General features: G+C 45.0%; 1 protein-coding gene across 2 annotated transcripts in view; it reads left to right on the plus strand.

Moving 5' to 3' along the window:
* The window catches only part of PEX14 (peroxisomal biogenesis factor 14), an 89,063-nt gene that overhangs the window by 8,901 nt on the left and 58,563 nt on the right, over window positions 1–21,599 (plus strand). Inside the window, exon 2 of one of the 2 annotated variants that reach the window (XM_019541672.1) lies at window positions 2,306–2,353. The exons of the other annotated variant lie outside the window; for it this stretch is intronic. Coding sequence (XP_019397217.1) covers window positions 2,306–2,353 — 48 coding nt within the window. The remainder of the gene's footprint in view (window positions 1–2,305; window positions 2,354–21,599) is intronic. 2 annotated transcript variants of the gene reach the window in all.

A 21,599-nucleotide genomic window follows, 5' to 3' on the forward strand; every position in this document is an offset into this window, starting at 1 on the left:
GGTGAACAGGGTGAGGAATGGAAGAGGTAGTGAAATACGAAGGCAGTGGAAGAGCCTGGAGAGGGAAAGAGTATTGTCCGTGGTAGCTGGAATTGGGTGGCATGCACTGCCACCCTCTGATACCTTTGTGTCCTGCTGGGAGAAAGGGGAAGCATGCACTCCAATCTCTGAGTCCTGGCATCTGCATGGATGGCTGGGAATAGTGAGACTGCAGTGTCCATGAGTTACTGGTGCCCTCTTGTGGTAAATGCTAGTCTCTTATAGAGGTACAGGTTGTAGCCGTGTTAGTTTAAGGACATAGGCAGACAAGGTTCTTTGGGTAACGCCAATATCATTTATTAGACCAACTTAAATAGTTGGAAAAATTCTTCTTTGCAAGCTTTTGGGTACAAACGCCCGTCGTCAGGTTTTCTCAGCCTGACAAAGGGCGTTTGTACCCGAAAGCTTGCAAAGAAGAATTTTTCCAGCTATTTGAGTTGGTCTAATAAAAGATTTTGGGATTTACCCAAAGTCTCTTATAGACTGTTCTTCAGCATTTTTCAGGTGGCAAGATGTTAAGGCACTTTGGGAGAGTGGCACATTGTGCTGGAATGACTCGTGTGGCATGAGTAGGGAGAGCTGCTCTGGGTCTTTATGGGGTCACTTGAGGGTTTAGCCTGGGTTCTTGCCTGCACACAAAGGTTCACCTTATGCCAGCAGGCAGGGCCCATGCTCTCTAGCCCAACCTCAAGATTTGTCTTTACTATCAGCAAAGCTGCATTTTTTAACTTTGGGATGACCAAAGCCATGAGCCATGTTGCAGAAGACTATGGTGGAAGTAAGGCTATTTAATTTCGCCACAAGGTAAAGTGAAAAAGGTGGACTCCGGGGAGGGTCTAGAGGCACCTGACTATGGAGATTTCTCCCTGTGGCAGAACACAACTTCCGTGTTTTTATCTTGGGACAGCAATGCGTGGTAGGTACTCCGGGGTAAACAGCTTAGCTTTCTAGCAGCAAAGACAAACCCAGAGTGTCTGGTGTAGGTAGAACATCAGTCGCTGATTAAAAAGTTACGGCTGCTCTGAGCATGGGAAGTGAGCAACCACAGATAATGTGTAAGCTAAGCCTGGAAACTGGGGGCTCCAGAGATCTAAATCCAGCTTGACCACTGACTTGTGCTGTCTTAAGCAAATGTTTTACACTTCTCTGTGTCTTGGTTTCCCAATTTGTATCATGAGGGGGTTAATACCAGCCTCGCAGGGGAGTTGTGAACTTATCCCAAGGTGCCTGTTCCCTTGGTATCCCAGGTTAAATGCAGGGCACTTTGAAAATGAAAAGCATCATGTAGGTGTTATCATTACTAACCTGGGCTTAATTGATTTTTTTTTTTTTTTTTTTTTTTTAAAACATGTGGAACAAGTAACATTTGTATTTTTCATTTTGACAAATTCATTTCTTAATACTTTTCACTGTGGGGAGGAAAAGGTATCTCTATTTCAAAGTGTGGAAAATAGGGATGATAAAATGTAACGTTACCTTGCAGAGTTTCTGTGAGGCTTAATTAATTAACATCTTTGGTTACTTAATTGGTTTGACATCTTTGGATGAGTGGTGCTAAAGAAAGGCAAAGTATTATTGATTCCCAGAAATGAGACAAGCCCAGACTAAATTCAGTGAATTTAGGGGGGAAATAAAACATTGAGGCAAAGAAATGTGCCTTTGACCTCGATGTAATAGTGTTACTTCGGAGAGTTAAAGCAGCCCTTTCCCTCCTGAGGAGCTCAAAGCCCTTTGCAGATGTTAATTGCAAACTACAGGTAGGTGAACTGCTGTCCTTATTTTACACGTGAGGAAACCGAGGCACAGAATGAAGTAGTAACTTGCCCAAGGCGACGCCGTTGGTCAAGGATTGCAGCTAGGATTTGAACCCAGAAATGTTAAGTTCTTACCTTATGCCCTTTCCACTAGCTTTCTCTGCCATTTGCTTCTGAATCTGAGTTAACAGGAAGATTTCTTTCAAAATGTTAATGACTCATCCATCTGTCGCTGATCTCTTTGGCTCATAATTCTAATGGGTCCTTAGAGGTGTCAAGCACCTGCAACCTTACTGGTTTAAGTGGGAGTTGCAGGAACTCATTATCTTTCAGGCTCAAGCCTTTTGGGTCGTATAGATTCTTTGGTCCATGACAGAACTGCCATTGACATCAGTAATGGCTCTGTGTGCCCAGATTGTGGTTAGGTGCTGTGCGGCCTGAATATGCAAGCACTTCTGGCTGTGTCCATCAGGTGGCAATGTAACCTCATACTTCTTTTCTCTGCCTTGCAGACTGGCTCTTCCCCTGGTCCCGAGAATGCGGCGTCCCGAGAATCACTGGTGAGTCCATCAAGATGCAGCATATAATTCCTTTCACACAATTAAACCCTGTTGTACGAGCGTTTCCCTCAGTTGCACCGTTTTGTATCTGTACTTCTCCTTCTCTTGGAGCAGGTGTTATACTGAGAGAAAAGGTTGAAACGGTCCAGTGCTGCCTGTCTGGTGACCTCAGATTTCTGACCTTTGGCCATCACCTTCTGCCTTTCCAGGGGTTAGATATGGGTCAGCCAGACCTCCCTGCTTATCCGAGACCTGTGCTGTCCTTGAGCCAGAGCTGTTTGTCCTAAATGTGTGTGTGTGTATGCTGATGATCAATGCCTATTACTAAGCAGTCTGAACCCGCTGAAGGAAGATCTCTGTGGCATGATTTGAGCTGGGGTCCTAAAGGGTACTGTCTAATAAGACAAGCCTCTCAGTTCAGAAATGTCAGCCTGAGCTGACTCTACCCTCAAACTCACCGTGAATGAGCTCAGAGGTTGCTGCCAGCCAGTGTTTTGACTTCTTGAACTGTTTTGGAAAGGGCTCTGGGATTATTGTGTGAGATGATAACCAAGTGAAATCCTACAGTGATGTGGGTTGGGAACAAAGCCATCAGTTTTGTCTCCTGGGCTGCTGTAACTTCTTGTTACAACCTCCTGGTTTTTCTCCTTGGCCCTCTGCAGCCCAATCAAAACGCTGCCAAAACCATGTGCCCTTTTACTACTCTAAACGCATCACTCCTCTCTTTAAGTCTCTTTTCTGGCTCCCCCTTGGTGATTGTGTTGAATGCAAGCTATCTGCAGTGGGAGCTATGTGTGCTGTGTGTGTAATATTAAACACCAGCCGCTCTCCATTATGGCCCTGTATTGGTAGTGTTAAACCATTTCTGTATTTGAATCTTTGTCTGAAGCTTCTGGGAACAAAGCTTTAAAGGAAGGAGTCTTCTTTTTAGAGACTGAGGGCTGTCCTACCCTACCTTGTCTCTCCCTTAGATAATGCTGGAGCGCATGGACTCTGGTGAATTTGGAGACCTGAGTAGTCAGGCCTTGCAACGCAGATCCCTGTAGCCACGTATCATTGCAAGCCGACCGTAATTGCTTGGATCTCTCTGTGCTGAGATTTCCCAAAACTGCTTTTTTCTTGCTGACATTCTGTGCTTTGTGATTGTATTTTTTTCAGGAAGACCATAACGGGCTGAAAACCTTCTCAGCCTATCTTGGATTAGAGTTTACTCTGTCTCTCCAGGCGAACTCTGACATTACCTTCAACTTAATTAATATCTTTCTCCTCCTTTATATACTGCTGCATAATTGCTCAGAGGAAAGAAAACACATAGCAGCTATATATAAATATAGATAGATTATTTATAAATATACTTTTTGTAAGACTCTCAAAATAAACTCCAGTCTCATGATGGTGAATCCTGCCTCTGGGTTAATTAGAGCCCTCGTGAAAGGTGGAGCCATTCTCCTTTTAAAAATTTTTTTTTTAATATTAAGCTTCCCCAGCCTCTGTCATGTTTGCCTAAAAGTCATTATTGCTTCCAGCTGAGTGTCTGTGGAAGCCTTATTAAATGAGCAGTTCAGTTCTGGGAGCCAGATGACCTAGCCTCCAGTCTCTACTGTGGCTCCGCTGTCCCCACAACAGTGCTTGCTCCTCAGTAATGCATACAAGCAAGGCATGGGTCCATGTGGCAGCCTTATAGCCATATGGTGTCATGCTGCAAAAATGCTTGTAGTAATACCCAAACAACCTCTGACCTGGAACCAAAACCAGTTCAATAGGGAGAGCCTGTACCCAAGGGGAGCCCCATTGACTCCTGGTCTGATGTTCCCTAGTGGGGCAGGGAAGCGTGTTTTTCACTGACTTGTAGGAGTGAAAAAAGAATTGCGACCAGAATCTGATATATGCTTCCAACTTCCTCTGAGGGCTGAGGGGTGCTCAGCAACTCTCAGGATCTGCCCCTTCATTTGGAAAGTAGTAAGCAGAGAGGTTAGAGCTCTCATGCAGGATCAGTCCCTTCATTTGGAAGGTGGGAGGCAGGGGGGTTAGAGTTCAGCTGTAAGAAGAGAAGGTGACATGCTGGCATCTTATGCCAGGCAGCAAAGGGCACATTAGGATCTCATCCTGCTTGCATTATGCTTGTGACCTCAGCGGGCCTGTCCAGGGACGTTATTCCCTACGGTGGTGAATGACACCGGCTACATGCTGGGCACTTTCAAGCTTCATTGCCTTTAGTCAGTGCAGGATGAGGCTTGTTGCCTAGTAGGAGTTGTGGGGGTGTTTAGACTTACTGGAGTTTTCAAGATGGGACCCTACCAAACTCATGGCACGCAGGTCTCCTAACGGCTGCCCGTGATGTGCACATGCTTTGAACACCAAATAGGAGGTGAGGGGTTCTCTCCCCCACCGTGAATCCCTCGAGTCATCCAGTCATTTTGCGATAAACTGTCCACATTTGAAAAATCCTCCCTAACGAGAGGTCGCTGTGTTACAGCACTGACAGTGGAGAATGGGCTGAGGGCGGGGGGAGCTGTAATTTTTGCAGCGGACACTCATTTCCCTGCTGTCAGTCTTGGCCCATTAAAATTTGCCTTGTAGCTCTGTGGTGGGAAGTGTAACCTTGTGTTAGCAGAGTGTCAGCATCTCGCTCCGCTGCTGTTTACAGCCACGTTTGTCATCGTCGGTGCGGGATCAGCCTCTCCTTGAGTCCGGCTGAGCAGTGACACTGGCATGTCCCTTTCTGCTGCCCCCGGCTTTTGTTTGTACAGCCATCTCCCATAATCCTCTGAGCACTTGCAGAATTTGAATAGGATTGTCTTTTTGCAGTGACTCAAAGTGCTGGGATGTGTAAAAGACCTAATTACAGAGGACAAAACCTCTTTCTGAGAGGTTAAACTAGCAGAGCTCCCCTTTTCTCTTCTCGTTTTCTTTCCTTTTGTTTCTTTTCTTCACCCTGATTTCTCCGTTTTTCCTTTTTAATTTTAGTTTTTTTTCCTTTTCTCTTTCTTTTTCTTCTTCTTTTTTCTCTGTCTCCCCCAAGAACATGTTGGACACTTTTAAACATGCCCCCGTTACCTCAGAAGTGTTTCTGAATCACTTTCCAAGGTTTCATTGCTGCCAAGCCTACCCTAGCATATTTGAGGGCTGTAAAAGTAACGCATACCCCAGCTCCCAGTCTGAACCTGAGCTGGAGGAGAACCTGCAGAGGCAGAGCCCTGACTTAAAAGCACTTAAACAAGGGCCTTCCACATGTTGCTTAATTCTTCGTGCCACAAAACTTACTTGCTCCCCAGCTGCTGCTTTGTGTCTGGGAGAAGCACTAGCTGTAAATGTGCAAGCACTGGTTGTAAATGTAAATCACTCTGCTCTTACTGAGGTGCGATCTCTGGACTCGTGGCATGAGAACCAGGGTATTTTCTCTGTCCGCCTTAGCAATTCCATTTCTCCTGCATCTGCAGAACCATTTAGCTTCTCTCTCTCTCATTTTCAATGCGTTTTTTCCCCCTTTGTTTCTGGAGGCCAGCAATAGCTTCAGGCACTGGAACGTGGGCATTTTATTCCCTTGCTTTATGGGCTTCTGAAGCAGTGAGTGTAGAATTAGGTGGTATGTACCAAGACCCCAGGGTTTTCACCCACTTCTGGCCCTTCAGTCTTTAATCCTTTCCCTGCCAGGACTAGTAGTTGCAATACTTACGTTGCCGCTTCTATCCAAGGACCTCAGAGCACTGCACGGACCTGAATTCATTATTTCTTGTAACATGTCTGGTAGGTATGTCAGTGTTATCTCCATTTTACATAAGAGCAAACTTGGGCATCCAGATGAAGTGCCTTTCCAAGGTCAGAGAACTAGCTGGCAGTAGAAAAGAGGGGTCTAAAATTCTGGTTCCCCTCCCCATTGATTAGATCATTTCTGCATTAGGAACTTCACTGCGCATCTCTCTGTGTGTTTGGGAAGATTTCTGGCCATTGCATCCACAGTGCGTTTTTCATGTTAACATAGAGGGGACATTTTAAAGTGAGAGATGTGGTACTGACTTCTGCCTCAGACACTGAAAGCTGTTACTGGATTCTAAGCTCTCCTGAACATAAGCTGCAAGATGCAGTCTGTCCTGGAAACATCTGAGTTTTCCCTGAGGTGGCATATTTTGTTGTTGGAACACAAGGAGGATTCAGCTTCATTATTTTCACACATTGTCACTTTAGTTTGTCCTTTTCCTCCTTTTTTTAAAGAAAAAACAAACTATTTTTGTGAGAATTAAAAAAGAAAATGGAAAGGGGAATTTAAATCATTTTCCACAAGATTTCCCAAGCTCTTAATTATACAAGTCAATGTATCATCTCTTATATACAGTCAGAAATTCAGCAATTGTGTCTGGGCTTGATTGTCCGGAAATCACCTGAGGACTTGGTTAAACAAGGTGGTGTTGAGATATATTGTGACACCACAGTTAACTTGAAGAGGGTCATTCAAGGAACCTCTATGACAGTGATTCTCAGCCACACAATGTTAGTGCTGGTGGGTGTACAAGCTTAATTCACAGGATAAAAACAGAGATTTCAAATACAAATCCATAGCTGTGCAAAATCAAAAAACTGCTCTGATTTGTCCGTAGGCAAGAAAAGAGTGAAAACTAAGTGATATGGGGTGGTGTTTGTAGCTGGGTTGGTCTAAGGACATAGGCAGACATGGTTTGTTGGGTAGATGTGATATCTTTTATAAGACCAGCTAAATAGTTGGAGAAATTGTTCTTTGCAAGCTTTTGGGCCCGCTGCCTGAAGAAGGGTGTTTGTACCCGAAAGTTTGCAAAGAATATTTTTTTTTTCAACTCTATGGTTGGTTTAATAAAAGATATCACATTCACTCAAAACTAAGAGCTGGCATTTTCCAAGGGTAGCCTTGAGTCTGTCAAGGGCTGCCTGGAATCTAAAAAGGTTGAGAACCAGTACTCTGAGTTAAGACTTTTGCATCAGTGACTAGTGTGGGCATTAGGCATCTGCAGAGGTGCTCGTGTAGCAGGAATATACTGAATAATCCAGGATGTGCCAAAATTGTTCTCAGTGCAGATGAGCTGAAGCTTCAGGGATTGGAGAGTAACATAAACCTTCTTCCTGATGGGTTGTTGGTTTGTTTCTGGATCAGCCTGGAGAGGTGAGCAAGAAGCAGCCCAGAGATCTTTGTAGAATGAGTTGGCAGTCTGAGTCCAGTTTGGTGGTTCTCAACCTTTTTGGACTCAGGGCCTCCCTCACTAGGTTCAAGGAATCTCTCCATAACATTTGTGAATCGAGTGGACCCCATTTCAAAAAACGATTTACATATTACAATGCATGTACAGCCCCTCTACGTTTCTTGTAGAGGGGCCGCACAATGGGGAGGGGGGCATTGTCCAGGCAGGGACAAGCCTGAGTCCCTTATATCTTATCTGCTTAATTTATCTGCTCATCTCCTAACACCTCATGGCACCCTTCAAAAGATCTGGCGATAGATACCCCAAGCTGCCCTGACACCCCGGTTGAAAATCATAGGTCCAGTTCCTAGAGCAGAAGAGTACTTGTATGGTGTGCATTTTTAGTCCCTGTAGGCTCCCTCTGCAAAAATTGTGTTCAGTATTAGGTTTGCTGGGCAGTTGCACTGCCTTTCACTTTACTGTAGGTCTGAGTAGCAGTGCCAGTGGCTGACCTGACCTTGGAACTGGCTTTACCCCTTGCCCTGGAGGGAGTCCCTCCAGGACATGGCTGAGAGCCTGCCACAAGCCATGCATGCTGTTAGTGCTTTGTGGGGACACAGAACTTCAGTCTCAGGGGCTTTTTGGTACCTTTCTATGAACTTGAAATACTCTGAATCAAAGACTCTTGAGGTGTGGCTAGAGCTCGATCACTGGGTGAGTGCAGAGCATCTGGAAAGGGCAGTTAGATTCCTGGGTGCTCCAAGTGCCAGGGGTCTTGTCAGAGCTGTGTGAAAGCGCTGCTAAATTGGCAGAAATCATAGTAAATATTTATACTGGGTAATCCCTCTGAGAACAGAAACTAGAACAGCAGTGCAGGACTATACAGGCTTGCTTTTTCTCTCTCTTTTGGCTTGATTTGAGTGCCTGGTGCTGAGCAGCAGAAAAAACTGCATATTGCCTTTTCCCATTGTTAGTGTTGCTCACTTCCTTCCTCTCTAGACTAGGTTGAGGGACAGTTTCCCATGGGTTCCTCTAGAAAGAGGTTAAAGGCTTAATTAAAAACTCTGGGCACCTTTAGTTCTAGTTGATGCCACTGGTGCCAATAAAGTCTCGGACCCTGAATCATGTAAGCAGGCTTGTTGAGTTGAATGGTTAAAGGATGCAGGATTGGGCCCTAACACCATCAGGCTGCCAGCTCTTGAGTGTGTGCTCTGAAGCTGAACATAGTGGTGAGTACTCAGCATCTCTCAGGATTGGCTTCTGTGTTGGTGACTACTTTTGCTGAACAATTTGTGGAGAGTGCTAATTAAAGAAAAGTCTCTTGAAAAAGTTCCACTTCTCTGCATGTCAGGCTTCCTCCGTAATGTTACAGGCACTATCTGTCTGTGCCAGCCACTCCATGGGAAGCCTAAGGGCTGCCTAATGATAGGAAGTTTCCAAAAACCTTTCCTCTGTCTGCAACTGAACTTTTGAACGAATGCAAGGAAGGGATTTCCATTGAAAAACCTCCTACTTCGAGTGAAGCAACACAGCTCCTGTGAACACATGCACTGTTAGGACCCTTGGATATCTTGATGCACATTCCAAAATCCTCGCCGGTGGTTTGGGATTTGCAGAAGTGGGCGGCCTTTTCGGAAGGAGTTCTCAGCTTCTGAGAGCTGCTAGGAGAGACCGCTATTTTCTGTGGGACACCCCCTCTGCTACATTTTCTCCCCCCCTTCCCTCCTCCCATCTTTTATAGATTACAGTTAAAAACGAGATTTATGCTTGTTTGCTACACAAATTTTCTGTCTGCTGCAGTGGGTTTGTCCAGAGAGGCGGCCTACACTGAACGATTCTCTAAAAGTAAATCTATCCAGAGGGGATTCCCAGACAGCCGGAGTCAGTAGGCAACTAACTTATAGCCCCCAGCGAAACATTAGTCAGGATAATTTACCACTGTCAGCGAGAGAGAGACACTATCAGCTCCGTGACCTCGTGTACCGGCAGTAACCCTAATGGTGCGATAATGCTCCAGTTTGTTTGGGGAGTTCCTGGATTGCTTCTGTGGATTTGCAGTGCTGGAGAGCAATTTCATCAGGCCTTGCAGGGCAATAGCAGGGGGGTTTCAGTTCTGTTGGGCCATGAGAAGGGAGCCAGAGTTGTGTTGCTACCTTTTGCAGTGTCCGTGGGTTTCCTGCAGGGAGAATGCTTTAATTTATCAAACAGTCTTTTGTTGTGTTTGACCTTTTGATGAGTTTGAGGTTTTGTTGCTTTTTTTTTTTTTTTTTGCCTGGTTTTGTCTCTTATTGCTGAGTGTTCATTGACTTTTTCTGTGGTTCATGCAAAATGTACTCTCTTAATCTGTCGATTCCTTTTGCTCTGTTGATTTAGACAAATATATACGTACAACATGCAGATACAAATTTACTTACAGAGCATAGTTAAAGAGACATTATCAGGTCAGGTTAGGCTCCATATCTGAGATCAATAGGGAGATTTTCTTGAAATTCTTTTTAATCCCAAATAAAAAGTGTGTATATGTATATTTTTTTTTTAACTTCTCCTCTGCTCACTGCGTTTACAACCCAGACATCGCAGCATTTTGCTAGTGGATGAGAACTGGAAAGCTGCAATTGTTGTTGAATGTTTGCTGCAATCCCATGTTAGGTACCATAAATAAAAATCTACAGTAAAGGATAGTCCTTGTCCCAAAGATTTTACAGTTTAAAAAACAATTTCGAGCAGATGGATGAGACAGGATAACAAATAGAGTTAAATAGGAAGTGTGCAGTTCATAACTGCAGTAGCAATAGTGACTGCTCATCACCTCCCTTGTTAGCAGCTTGCAGAGTTTTCCGTGTGCATTCCTGCAGAGGTGAGTGTTTGAGGAATGAAAGCAACCAGATTTATTTTCTTTCAGGTGAACAACATTAGTGGCCACAAGTTGATTAGACTTTTAAGATGGTCTTCTGTGTATTTCATACTGAGAGGTGGTGTTACTAGCATAGGAAATTTACATTAAAAATGCTGCCAGGATCTTCTAAATTTGGGTGCCTACTGGAGGCATCTTCATTAGTGGTTTGACTTCCAGAAGTGCTGAGCTCTCCTATCTTGTGCTGAAATCTTCGGAAGCTGTGCTTGGTACCTCTAAAAATCATCCCACTCTTCCAGGCACCCATAATTAAATGTTTGGCCATAGCTTTTTTTTTTTTTTTACTGTAACTTATCTGACTGAGCTGAAAGTTTCTCTTTTAGCACGGTGAATTGCCCTGTGTTTATGTGATGCTTTTGAGGTGTAAAACGTTCCACACCTGCTAGGCATTTTTACCTCTTGAGTGTGGTTAGGTGCCAGCTTGTGATTCTGTGTCGCCTGGCAGCCTGGCTCCCTGCCTGCCCAGAAAGATCAGGAGCCCTTTGTTATGTGCATCCCAGCTGTCGGAAAGGGCGCCTATTAATTTTGCACAGGTGACGGCGCAGAGCAAAGAGGCGCCTGCACTATGCACGCTTTGGTAATAACGGGTTGTAGGATCAAGGTGAGATAATGGTATCATTTCAGCCATGCATGTGTGGGAATGTGCTATGTGCAGAGCAGCTTGCAGAGGGCAGCAGCTGCCCACAGTTCTTCCTGCAGAGAGAAGGAGAGAGACTCTGAACCTGACCGTGTGGACTGCTTTTCCAGTTTTTTAAAGTAATTTTTGCACAGGAGCCTTATTCTTCGGGGGAGTTGCTCGTCTCCAGATAGACTTGAAATTTTCCCTTGAGATTCTTTACTCTCCCCTTGCCATCCCTGAGCAATTGGACTATGGGGTTGTATTCACACAGATGATACCTGTATCGCTTTTAACTTCATCCAAGAGGGTTAGCCTGCTGACAACTTTTTTGGCAACCCTTTTCTTAACACCAGGCTGTCTTGACCCTGTGTGGCAGTAGCTCAGCTTCACACTGCAGTGGCCATGGTCCCCAAATAAGATAAATGTATAGGGAAAATGTTCACCTCTTTTCTTGTTTTTGGCTCCCTCTTGCCATTACTCAGGGAAAGTTGTATTCTTTCATATACCAGAGAGTGCTTAGTTCAGTTCCTAATGGACAAGTGTTCCCTTGCCATCATAGTTGACTCTCTTGTTAACAGCCAAAGCTTGAATGAGTAGCAGAAACTGAACTCCTGTCTAATAATGACAGCTTGCCATTTCAATAGCACTTTCCCTCTCAGATTCTCCACAAAGTAGTTAGGGCTTGTGATAGCTTTTCTGGCTGGTGAGTTGGTAATACCTTCCCTATATTAATGTTGGAGTAAGTGGGGCACAGAGGTGGGATGACTGGTCCAAGCATCTCAAAGGACTTTCCCTTAGGTGTGTTCTCTACAATCACTTTACTGCTGTAATGCAGCCACCCTGAAGTGGAGGGTAGTGCCAGGCTCACAAAAGTAGAAAAGTTAAGTTGAGAAAAAAACATGTTTGAGCATCTTAAATATTTCATCATATGGACTACTTCCCAGCTACTCTCCGAGCATTTCTGTGGTAGCTACAGCAGTTCCTTATGTCAGGACTTGTCAAACATGTCCGTGGAAAGATTCCTAGGTGAACACCTCTCTTGTCCCGGCTGAGTAGAGCATCTACCTTTTCCCACTCACAATCCTGTAACATCTCAGGGGCACTTATGGTAAGTGTTGATATGGAAAAGTGATAGCAGGGAAGCTAAATATTCATGTATTTTTATTTATTTTTTTAATTTTTTTTTATTATTATTATTATTATAAACGATTTAGCAGTTGGGAGCAAGAAAGGCAGCATCCTATGGCCAGCCAGGATCTCGGAGAGATGCAGTGTGTTAGATCTCCCCTTGGCCTAACTGGGACCATCCAGTGCAACCTGTTTCCTGGTGTTTTGGCAAATCTTATTTTCAAATGCCTTTGAGTGCTGGTGTCCCCTGGGAAACCATTTCACAGCCAGGAACTTTCTCTGCTATTCTGTCTAAATTTCCTTTGTTTAGGTTGCATCCTACTGCTCCTGTTTGCCTTCCTGTGCCACCAAAATGATTCCTTTCCTTCTTAAGCATCTGCACCCTTCAGATGTTTGCAGGCAGCTATCACAGCATTTCTTCCCCCCGCCCTCCCCCCACCCTGGTCTCTTAGCCAAGCTCGACATATTTAGCTCATTTAATCTTTCCTCATAAGTCAAGGCTGTAATTGACAGCTCTGACACGAAGAGTCGCATTGGTTACACACACTGCCAACAGGATATAAATACTTTCTGTGCAGTGATTGAGAATTACAGTCAAGACTGTGATGAGTCCTCCTCGCACCCTATTTTTGGCAACCCCTTGCTTAATGCCAGGTTGCCTCAACCCCATGCAGCAGCAGCTTGGTGTCACAGTCTATTGGTCAGGGTCTCCAAGTACTGGGTGTTTCTCAGACTGATGCTATTGGGTCAGTTGGGAGATGCAGTGTTTAAGTAGCTCAAGGATCCAGATGAAGCTGTGGTTTTCATGAGCGTGGCCTGTATGAACCCATGCACAGGGACTGGGCCACTGTGGGCCACTGTTCCCTCTAAGCTGTGCAGTGTGCGCAGGCGCGCTCATGCCGCACTGCCAGGCGTGCCTGAGCAGCCACGCACACTGCACAGCTTACAGGGAACACTGCTGTGGGCCATTCCCTCTGGGAAGGAAAAGAAGTTAAAACTCCATGCAGAGTGTTATTAGTACGACAGCTCCTCAGCTTTGAGTGAGGCTTGTCTAGCCAACGCAAAGTAAAAAATTCCAGCACTTGAACCTATTGCTCCCAACTTTCAGCTAGTGTATATGCATCCTTTGCACACTGTTGCATGGAGACTTCTAGGCCAGGCACTAACAGGCTTGTGGCATGGACATTGCTAGCTGATACTGCCAGGAGGAAGCTCCTGGTGCTGGCATATATGCTTGGCACAGCTATGAAGATATGCAGGGAATGTGCTAAGATAAATGGGAGCTTGGGGTAGTTGTTAGTGATTCCAGCCTCAGAGGTGCTGGGATGGAGGAAAGGTAAGTCAGGGCACACAGCTCTGTTTTCAGCTGAGCAAATTTTGCCAGTTGCCTTAGGTAACTTGTCTTTTTGTGTTTGTTGCGCTTTCTGTGAGAAGATGGGTACAGCAGACACTGGTGTTGGGGAGCCTGGAAGTTGACTGTCTGGGTTTTTAATGCTGTATTCTGTATAGCTTTGTATGATATGGCTTCCCCACTGGGACTAGTTCGCAAACATTACATGTATTATTGCAAAGCATGCAACATAAAGAGGGCATTTTATGAAAGGGAATATCAGAGGAAACATTATAGCAGAGACCTTTATAGCCTTTCCATTATTATGGTTTAAATCTTGACATGGTCTTTATTTGCAGTGACATTGGGACCAGTAAAGAAGTGTTGTTTTTTTTTTTTTTGTCCTCCCTCCCCCTTTTCTCCATCCCCTTTTCATTCTTTTCCTCCACATCCTGTCTGAAGCTGTGGTGCAGAGATATGTATCATTAAACATGCAAGCTGCCAGAGAGCCAGGTTTCGGTTTAGGTGGAATCAACCCCTTTTGACTCAAGAGTTGGAAACCAGATGACTCACTGTGATGCATGTTTGTTGTTTTAAGTAACTGTCATTTTGCAAAATATTGTCAAAGCTTCAAACCCCGATTTCTTTCTTTTTTGCAGGGGAAGGGCTGTGTGTGTGTGTGCGTGATTCTAAAAGTGATCCTGTTCATAACTGAGGTCTTTCCCCTAAAGACATCCAGAAATGGGGATGTTGGCAGTGCAGAAACTTGTAGGGATCCATTTTTCCTGCTATCTGAAAACATATTCTCCCGGTCAATTACTTGAAAAGCCCCCAGGTGCTAAACATCTGGTGGAGGTTGTAGGGCCCCTGTTTTGTGCTTGTGGTTTTTTTTTAATATATACCCAAAGGGACAGGTTTCTCCAAAGGCAAGCAAGCAGATGGTTTTCATTTGGGGAATTTTAAGGAATGAATATCACTGCTGCTTTATCTTGCTGATTTCTAACAACACGTTAGTGTTTCCACCTTCTTTCTTTTGTCTGAAGTCAGCAAACGTGGGAGCAGGTTAACAGTAAAATTCCATATCTTTTACATCGTTTAGCAGCAAGGAAAATCTGAAGAGATACCTAGAAATCGCTTTATTTTCTGGCAATCACAGCAGTCCCCCTACAGTAAGTTCGGTTTTAAGGGCCCCTGTTTTCTTTGTCTTCCTAATTCAAATGAATAGAAACGTACTTGCATTTGTTGAGAGGCAGGATTCTGATCTAGGTTAAGTCAGTGTAAATCTGGAGCTGCTTCATCAAACCAGGCTTATACCTGTATACAACTCCTTGCAGGAGAACAGAATTGGGCCCCGTTTGTGATAACTGCATATAGTTCCCTTCTGATCGAATCCATTTATGGTCATATATTTCTCCCTTGCTTAGCTTACAGCCCCCCACCACGTTGTTCCACAGCTCGCATTGTGTGTTCTGCTGAAGTTCCTGTCACAAAACAAAGTGTGGTGACGTAGCCCAGAGGGACTTACCGCAGCCGATTGCTTTGTGTTAGAAAGTGGAAAATGAGCAGCTAGCTTTAAAGGGAGAGTTTTGCGGTTGGTTTCACCTTTTTACATTGAGATGAGGCATCTCTCAGAATCGTGGTAAAACAGCACTAGAAGAAAAAAAGGTGCTTCTGTTACTCTGAAAGTTTGAAAAGGGATGCCGGCTTTTGGAGCAAAAGTCGTTTCATCCAATCATTCTAATCAGGAAAGAAATGCATCGTGCTTACTTCTTTCTTTCTTTTTTTAAGGGAATTTAATGCTCGTGAAAGGTCAGGAGTCAATAGCTCTGGAAACCAAAATCACCTCACAGAGTGTATGCAGCCTGGGTAGCAGCATTGCAAGCTTTGTATAGAAGGGACCACCCTCTCCAGGGACAAGAGCTGAGCTCAGTCTCTCTGGCCCATTCAGTGCTTGGCTTCTCTCGGAGGCTGCCAAGAAGGATGCCAGTTCCTCCATTTAGCTGACTATCGTATAGACCTTAAAAGGGAAGGTTTTAATATAGTTGGCTGCTATATAGACTGTTAAAGGGAAGTTATTTATTGGAGCTGGTTGCCGTATGGATTATTACAAGGGTGTTCTTTTAGCTGCAGCTGGTATATTGACTGGTAAATGCGCTGGGCTGTATTGCTAGTAGCTGTCATATTGACTGTTACAGAAAAGATCTGTATTTAAGCAGTAGCACTGCACTGGGATCTCCCAGGCAGGATATTAATGCTAATTCATCTGCTCACCCCCTGCTGTGAGTGTTATTTGTTTAAATCTGTAGAATCCCACAGCGCGTTTATATCCTCACTAGAGTGAGCTCCGCTCCCTGTAATTATTTAACATTATATGCTGATATAAATTGTAACAGTTAAAGAATGGTAATGAGTAGCAAAAAAACACAAACTTAACCTTAGAAATGGCAGAGTCAGCTCTTAAAACAGCAGCCAGCAACTTTCGCTGTTCTCTCGCTTTTCCCAAGTCCATGTGCACAGTATTGTGCATACATTATGTGTGTGCGCGTGTGTGTTCGTGCTCGCTCTGGCAACTGTGCCAGGCAAGGCTGTAATGATGCAGAATATACTGTGTTAGCTTATGCACACACACATAATTACATACAGTGACTACATGCAGCAAGTTCCCCTCTCAGCAGTTCAGTTTCTTGATGAGCTGTTTGATGGGTGATTGAGTTAGGGCTACCATATTGATGAAGGAACTGGAGCTGCTGGAGGTATCCCTGGGGTTCTTTGCAGGGAATACTTGTCCGAAGGTTAAGCTAACAAGCCATTGGGTGTCAGTGTTGCTCCATGGAAGTGCAGTTGGCAGTGGGGTATGCCTGGCAGCAAAAACTGGACCTAGTTTTGGGCTGCAAACGTTTTAAGTGTTTGCCCACAATTTTTGTATTAAATGTGTAGCTATGCCAGCATTCTCTGTGTGAAGACGGGGGCGGGTATCGGTGCAATTACATCCTGCCCGCCTGCACTCTTTGAGGTTGCTTTTGGCTACTGTAATATGCTTGGTCCCGACTGTCCTGTGGGGCAGCCACATGCTTTTGTATAGCTGCCACGTTCTACTCCAGAAGTGGCTGTGCTTCTGGAGCAGGTGATGAGACCCTGACTTTCATTTGTCAGTTGTTTTTAAAAAGCTGTGAGGTTTGGAGACAAAAACCTATTTTTATGATGTGTGAAACGACAGATGGTAACATGCCTTTTAGAGCTGTAAAGAGATGGGGCATTATTTGGGGTAGGATGTTGATGTAGAAAAGTAAGTCATTTTTATACCTGTAATACGTGGCAGTTTCACATGTGTTACTTTCAACTAGCTGAAAAGAGGTCCGTATTAAAACAGAAGTATTTAAACCACAGACGGCTGCTTTATCTGCTTTTAAAAAAAGCCAAGTAGGAAAGAGAGCAAAATGTGTAAAAAGTAAAGAACATTCACTTTGGAAAGACTCCTCGTTTTCCCCCTTCCTCCTTTTGATTTCAGGTGGGGAGTAAAAGCTGGCGTAAGAGGAGCCAAGCTTGCGCTTGATTTGCAGAGCAGCGTGATGGTCGGTCGGGCTGCGTTGGCAGCATGGACCAGTGCCAGACTTCACCACAATTCATACTGTGTCAGTTTAATAAATGCACTACTTAAATTATGAAATTACAAAAGAAAAAAGAGAATGCACTTATTCAGACTCTTAATACATTAAAAATAAGGCATTAAAACACTGACTTTTTTTTTCCTTCCAGAATCAATAATGGACAGGAAGGGTTGTAGACATTAACAGTCATGGACATTCAAACTCTTATACATAAATTATCTTAGAAAAATGCACATAAGACTTGAATAATGTAAATACATTAATGCATTTAATAATTTAAACATTAAAGCGCATGCAGGAATTTGTGGCAGAGGCTGTTCTGAGATAAGGAACGGTCCTGGAAGTTGTGTGTCCCAAGATTGATGGCTGGTTTCCCCTTGAGAAAACTCTCCGGGGAAGTTGCAGAGCGTAGCTACAGTGACCGGCTGTCCTGAGGAATCCCAAGGCGTTGGCCAGCTCTGCTGCTCCTCCACCAACTGCTTCCCTGCTCCTTTCCCCAAATCCCAATGTCCTGAAAAGGCCAACCCGCAACATGAACTCTGTTGTTTCTGTCTCCATAGCAGGGGAGCTTCAGTTTATCTGAAAACGGTGGGACAATGGCAAAGGAAAGAGAACATGTAAAAAAAAAAGCTGGACAGTGACTCCCAGGGCTGCTGCAACCGGGGGGAAGGTCGTGGCACTGTGTGGGGTGGGGCACAGGGCTTCCATGTGTGCTGGTGGGAGGGGGAATTCATTTCTTAAACTGACATATTCTGATCCACTTACTCGCCCAACCTGAGAGCCAGCCTTATATACAAGCAGTGTGAGCAATGAATTTGTGTCTCCCTCTTCTGGGTCCCCACATCAATTTGGGGCTTATCTGCCAATACGACATCCATCTCCAGGCAACAGTACCAGGGGAGACTGTAGTGCCTCCCTCCTGCCTCCCTTCAGCCTTGGGCCAGGTTAAACTCAGAGCTGTCTCTGGCTCCAGCGTACTGACTGTTTGCAGGCTTCTTCCTGTTTTCACTTTTGTCCTCTTTGCGTTGAAGCACCTTCATCTGCTAGAGCAGCATCTACCTGGCACACCTAAGTCCTCCTCGTGCCAAGTGTTTTCCTCGGGACTTTGAGCTGTGTCGTGTCTGGTGGTGTAATTAGCTTTGAAAGGTGTTGGAGCAGCCCCTTGTATCTTCCGTGGGTTTGGAGCCCAGCTGTCGTTGCCATCTCTACAGGAAAGCAGGCAGGCAATTGTTTTAGGAGGTCATTTGCCCTGTACAGTACCACTTACAAAGTTGCATAAGGTGTCCTGCTTAAGCCTGGATACTGAGGTGACAGATGTTAATAAAAAACAGAACGTAGCCTGGTTGTAAAGGGAGAGGAGTTGGACTGGTTAATTAAAGGAGCCTGGCACAGGGCACCTGGTAATTATTATAGATGCAAGAAATCTGGATTTCAAGAGGGCTATGCTCATGAGGAATAACAAGGAGGTGCCCAGAACTGCAGGCTGTGGGCAAGAATGCAGCAAAACCAGATTCTGGAAATCAGATTTTGGCAGAATTTGTTCAATTCCTCTTGATTTATCTTTTAAATGGGAAGCTGAACTTCTGCATCTATGTGTGTTTGCGTTTGAATAGGGGAGTGTGCGCACGCACATATGGGTACACACAATGCAGATTACATCTGAAGAGTTAGAAGAGCATGCTGTAACTAAAGCCAAGGGAGAGATAGGGAAGTAGATGCAAGAGAGACAGACTTTGCCTGTGAAGGGTCTGGAGCAAATAATTCCCTGCTGCTAGGCTGGCTGTATTGATAATGTATTGGTGGATCTTTGGGGAGAGGGGTGCTTGTGACCCCCCCCCCCCAGGATCTGCTGGAAGCTTGCTTCCAATGTTTTGTGGCAAGAGAACCCCAAGCAGGTGTTGTATTATCACACACCTCCTCTCTCTTGTTGAAAGTCTCAAGCTCCTTAAAGTCTCTTCACTTCCAGATGCCAGCTCTGCAGCCATCTGGAAGTTAAATCTATATGTTTTGCCTGACGGGAGAAGAATTGGAGAGTTGTTTCACTTCAGTCAGATCTCTAGATGGACCCAAGTATCTCTGTGTTAACTACAGCGGTTGGTTATATCAAGGCTTCTCAAATACATCAATGGAAAGATTTTGTGGATGAACACATCTCCTCGCCATCCCAAATGCATAGAGTATCTCTTCTTCCCTTTCACAACTGTGACATTCCAAGGGTAGCTATGGTGGCAGTCACCGACATGGAAAAGTAATAGTAGGGAAGCGTTAATGTATTTTAAGCTTTTAAGCTGCCCTGCTGACTGCAGGGTGGCAGCATTGGTCTAGTGGTGAGGGTGGACAGTGGATTTTAGGATACCCGAGTTCTAGTTCCAGCTTTGCCACCAACTTGCTTTGTTGCCTTGGCCAAGTCATTCTCAGGGCCTGTTTCCCTCTCTAAAAGATTAGGATGCTGGTGCTACTACTTTAAAGGGGCCTTGAACAAAAGATGCTCAAAGCAAAAGGGTGCATGTGACTAAAGAGGAAAGTGGCTTAAGCAGTGGTTAGGGAGAAATACTTCGAATTGGGTTCTTTTGCTTTCCCTGTCCCAAAGAGGACTGGGTCCTTGTGTGGGTGGAGTAGTGTTTGCAGCTCCTCTACCTGCAAGGGAGGGGCGGCTTAGGTGCTGGAGTAGGCATGTGCACCGCAGTGGAGATTGTAGTCTATCGTCTGGGCCCTGCAGAGGAGGAACTTGGTGAAAAGCTGCTCAGGATAGGAGCTCCAGGGGGAAGGAACACTAGGTTGGGGATCTCCCTAGGCTCACAGGGTTTAACTGCCACATTTAGCTGGATTTAAGAGGCAGAAGCATTTATAGCAAATCCTAATGCTGTGTCAAAGCCTGCTTTCCGCTTTGCTGGCTTTGTCTCCATGGGGGTATTGCATACTTTATCCCATTTCACAGCCTGGACCCTTTGCCCCCTGCTTAGGGGATTACATGGGGCAGAGATGTAAGAATAAAGGGAATCTTGGCCCTGCTTGCACCCCTTTATCTCTGTATCTCAGTGTATCTCTATCTACTGTCACAGGGGCCAACTTTCCTGCCCTCCAGAACCCTGCCCTGAGCTGCTGATTCAGAAGCAGGCAACGTCTTTCGGGCTCTTTGCAGAGTAAATGCCTCTTGCCTGCTCTCTTGGCACTGGGATTTCATCCCTGATTTACGGTGCTCGGGCTTGTTAACGGCCCTTGCCTGCGCTGGGCACAGTAGTGATGGTGTGAAGGTTATCGTGTACATGGCTTGGCCATTGCCAGAAAAGTGGTGAGAGGGTGGATGTCTGGAGCAGCTGCACCTGCTGGGAGGGGGGAGGAAGAGGAGGAATAGCCCTGCTCTTCTGCTGAGCCTCTTGTGGTGGGATGAAGGTTTTGACAGCCTAATTTGGCATTTTAGGGAAGGATAGAACTGAGCAGAAAGATTCCCCCACCCACTTCTTACAGCCCAGCTGTGACAAACTGACAGATAATTAACAAATCAAGGCCTCCTATTAGTCTTGTCCCCAATGCATTGAAACAGCTCCTACATTACATGTGTCCTTTAGCAGATGCATGCACATTGTGGCCACTGAGGGTGGTATTCAGAATAGCTTCAAGGAAGGGGTTTAAGGAGGTGTCAGTGCATTGTCAGGCATGGTAGATGTTGTCTGCCAACTGTGATGGTGCAGGAGACGACCCCGGAAAGAAGCTGTGGCCTTGCTGCAGAGAAACCCCTTCATTCATAAAGGGTGTTGCTATGGGGTATCTTTTAGGAACCCAGGTTCACATGACAGGAGGGGACCTCCTGAATCAAAGTCGCTGGTTTTCACAGTGAGCGCTATAACACCAGTCCATGTGGCAGAGATTTGCACACCTGAGGCTAACAAGGATTGCAAAGTCTATATGCCAGCAGCAAGCTTGATGTGCAGTAGAAATTAGTGGATCTTTCATATTATGGCTTTCGTATCTGTCTGTAGGCAGTGTGCTCTGAAGCATTCCTCTTCCTCATTTCAACTGCTGGAACTCTGTATATCCCCTCAAGCCCTTATTTTTTTTGCCTAACGTAGAATGGGTCACTTCTCATTCTCCTTCCAGTGAATTAGAGTTCCTGCGTATACCGAGATGTAGGTACATGCAGCCACTGATTCTATGACACATGTTGGAGCAGAGAGAGACCTAATTGCATCAAAGCCACTCTTAGTTCATGTATGTGGAGCCCATCAAGCTGAAAGCATCCAGACAGCATCTGCTGTTATCAAATCACTCGTGAGTCCAGCTAATTAAAATAGAGCTTCATTTTTCTGAACCATTGTTTGGCAGGAATTCGAAACAGGTCTAACCCAATTTCTGCGTGTTTATGAGCCTTTATTATATCAAAGGTACTTTTCTGTAAATGTACAGGGCAGCATTAAATGAATTGATCCACACTGTATCACTGTAGATGCACTATGGACTTGCTAATGATTTCTCTTCCAGTTTTTTCCAGATATACTCCAG

Source organism: Crocodylus porosus, unplaced genomic scaffold (assembly GCF_001723895.1).
Source record: "Crocodylus porosus isolate Cpor-Errol unplaced genomic scaffold, CroPor_comp1, whole genome shotgun sequence".
Classification (NCBI taxonomy): Eukaryota; Metazoa; Chordata; order Crocodylia; family Crocodylidae; genus Crocodylus; species Crocodylus porosus.